The sequence below is a fragment of the Salpingoeca rosetta genome (assembly GCF_000188695.1).
Source record: "Salpingoeca rosetta unplaced genomic scaffold supercont1.33, whole genome shotgun sequence".
NCBI lineage: Eukaryota > Choanoflagellata > Craspedida > Salpingoecidae > Salpingoeca > Salpingoeca rosetta.
In genome coordinates this window covers 722,597-725,757 of record NW_004754901.1, presented here as the reverse complement: position 1 = coordinate 725,757, position 3,161 = coordinate 722,597, and the positions used below count along the sequence as shown (strand labels likewise).

Below are 3,161 nucleotides of genomic sequence, written 5' to 3'. Positions count from 1 at the left end.
GGGAATGCATCCCTTGCCCACAGGGAACCACCGACCACGACCGAGATGGCACCACCGCCTGCATGGCGTGCCCGTTTGCCATCACCAACACCACCGCCAACGCTGGGCCCTGCGAGGAGCTGCAGTGTGCCCCGGGCACGTCGGGATCCCAGAGCTGCCAGCCGTGTGCGCCACCCTCACACTACCAGCCGCTTGGTGGCCAGACCATGTGCCTCAACACAACACTGTGCCGCCCGGGCTTTGTCGAGGAGCAGCCGCCAACGCCGACAACCGACCGCGTTTGTGTCGCGTGTGGACATGGCACGTTCAGCAACGTCACCGCGGATGGTGCAGGGTCGTGCGTCAACTGGCGCACGTGTGCCGTGCTGACCGAGCAATATATCTTGGGCGACGGCACCAGCAGCACTGATCGTGCGTGTGCTGCTTTGACGCCGTGTACACCGTCTCAGTTTGAACAGCAACCGCCGACCCGGTTTCATGATCGTGTGTGTGCAAACATATCTGCACCCTGTGACGTCGGCAGCACCGAGTATGAGGTGCGTGATGTGTGTGTGTGTGTGTGTGTTTGTTTGTTTGTTTGCATATCGCGTATGCGTGTGTACGTGTTTGCGTGTGTATGCATATTGTGTGTTTGCGTGTGTGTGTGTGTGTGGTTGCACATACTTTTATACATGTGTGTGTGTGTGTGTGTATGTGGTTGTTCAACACTTTGTGCGTGCTGGTCCGTATTGGGCTTGTTGCTTCAATTGTGTCCTGACTTATCACGTCATGCCACTCCTATACGTTTTGGTACGCTGGCTGCGCCTGGTGGTGCTGTTACTGCTGCTCTTGTTGCTGGCTCGGGTTGGTATCCTTGTGCAGGCTGCGCAATCCACTGCCACCAGCGACCGCGTTTGTCGCCCAATCCGCCATTGCAACGTTACGCAATTCGAACTGGCATCGCCAGCCTCCACTTCAAACAGGTGTGTGTGTGTGTGTGTGTGTGTGTGTGTGTGTGTGTGTGTGTGTGTGTGTGTGTGTGTGTGTGTGTGTGTGTGTGTGTGTGTGTGTGTGTGTGTGTGTGTGTGTGTGTGTTTGGGGGGGGGTTAGTTAATTTCGAGCATGGAAAGGGGGTTGCACCAAGGTAGAGCACAGCTTGCCTGTTTCACCATCCGTCCACGCATGACACTCACGTCACGCAACCGTTCTTCGCGTGCTCCGGTTGGTGTAATGTAACAACATGTGCTTGAACACGTTTCAGGCAATGTCAGGCTTGCAGGGCGTGTGCAGGGGATGAAGTCGAAGTTCGACCATGTACATTGACACAAGACCGCGCATGTGAAGGTCAGTCGTTTTTCAGCCCTTGTTTTTGCGCCCCTCATTCATTAATATGAACACACACACACACACACACACACACACACACACACACACGCACACACACACACACACACACGCACACACGCATACGTACACGCATACACACACAGACACACGCGTACGTACACGCATACACACGCACGCATACACGCATAATGCCCCGATGAATGTCACTGACTGTGTTGTCGTACCATACCAGAGCTGCGCATTGTGCTGCTTCGACCGGACAACGGATCCACAATTCCGTCCAACCGCTTTGTCGTGGAAGCAAATGCAAACGGCCAATTCGTGCCCCCTGTAGGACAGCTGCAGCCATCGCTGCCGCCAAACACCAGCATTGTATTCGTGCAACCTGCCATGTCAACCACCAACAGCATCTCCATCGGTAAGCGCTTGTGTATGTGCACGTCGCTGTGGTCGTAGTCGTGGTCGTTGTTGTGGAACATGTGCGTTTGTGTTTGTGTGCGCGTGCGTTTGTTTGCGCAGATTGCAGCGAACAAGACAATGAAACTTCAACGCCACTGTTCGCAGCAGGCTTTGCGTCAGTTCTCGCCCCATTCTCGACACACCCACTCACACACACACTCACTCACTCACACACACACACACTCACTCACTCACTCACACACTCACTCACTCACTCACTCACACACTCACTCACTCACTCACTCACTCACACACTCACTCACTCACTCACACACACTATGACCGCACGAGTCAGCGTTCCCATCGGCCGACCAGACCATCGCGTACGCCGTCATGCGCGATGGAGTGCCAGTGGTGCAACGCACCGTCATCATCGTCGTCGTGGACACCACGCCACCTTTCTTCGTGTTCATGCCGCCCGCGCTGGTGCTGGAGGCCGCCACCCTCCCTCGTCCGGCCACTCTCGTGTCAAACATTGCTGTTCACGACGCGGTTGATGGCGACATCACCCCACTGCCCACGGCGATACGCGTGGACACCTCCGGCGTGGTGCTGGACGAGCCTGGCCAGTACTCTGCTCTGTACTGGTCGGATGTGACCGATGCAGCAGGCAACGCCCTCCCACCAACACCGCGCACTGTCATCGTCGCCGACACAATGCCGCCAGTATGTGTGTGTGTCTGCGTGTGTGTGTGTGTGTGTATGTGTCTGTGTGTGTCTGCGTGCGTGTGTGTGTGTATGTGTGTGTGTGTCTGTGTGTCTGTGTGTCTGTGTGTGTGTGTGTGTGTGCGCGCGATTCACGTTGGCTCCCTTGTTGGCTCGCCGTCTCATTCCAAGTCACCACCTCATGGGACGCTGTGTCGAATCACCAGGTCCTCGCTGCTGTGTTCGCTGGTGTACCATTTGCGTGGAACACGACGGTGATGCACGAGGGGGCAACCCCGTTTCCATATCCGACTGTCACTGCCACCGACGCTCTCGATGGCGCCATCCCACCAGCCAGCATTAACCGCACAGACACTCCAGTGGTCAGTTTTTCATGCGTTTGTTGACACAAGCGTGTGTCGGATGTGCCGATGTGCGTGATCGTGTCAGTGTGCGTGTGTGTGTGTGTGTGTGCGTGTGTGTGTGTGTGTGCGTGTGTCTTTGTGTATATGTGTGTGTTTGTGCGTGCTCTTGTGTGTGCGTGTGTGTGTGCTGCGTATGTACAGGAACGTGTGCATTGCCTTGTATGCGCGTGCGTACGTGTGGTGTGCGCGGTTGTTTGGCGTGTGTTGCGTTTACTTGCTGCTCACATGGCGCCATGCGGTGATGTTGCACCCCCTCACGCTGGACAAAGGCTGTGGCTGCTGCTGGCCCCGCCGGTGCGAGTGTTC

General features: G+C 56.2%; 1 protein-coding gene across 1 annotated transcript in view; it reads left to right on the top strand.

Moving 5' to 3' along the window:
- The first annotated feature begins 6 nt into the window (after window positions 1–6).
- Window positions 7–3,161, top strand: part of PTSG_10516 (uncharacterized protein) — a 6,368-nt gene continuing 3,213 nt past the window's right edge. The window contains exons 1-7 of the mRNA XM_004988838.1: window positions 7–536; window positions 862–962; window positions 1,241–1,323; window positions 1,559–1,744; window positions 2,081–2,451; window positions 2,658–2,813; window positions 3,125–3,161. The exon at window positions 3,125–3,161 is cut by the window's right edge and continues 800 nt beyond it. Of these exons, the coding sequence (XP_004988895.1) occupies window positions 63–536; window positions 862–962; window positions 1,241–1,323; window positions 1,559–1,744; window positions 2,081–2,451; window positions 2,658–2,813; window positions 3,125–3,161 (1,408 nt within the window). The 5' untranslated portion in view covers window positions 7–62. The remainder of the gene's footprint in view (window positions 537–861; window positions 963–1,240; window positions 1,324–1,558; window positions 1,745–2,080; window positions 2,452–2,657; window positions 2,814–3,124) is intronic.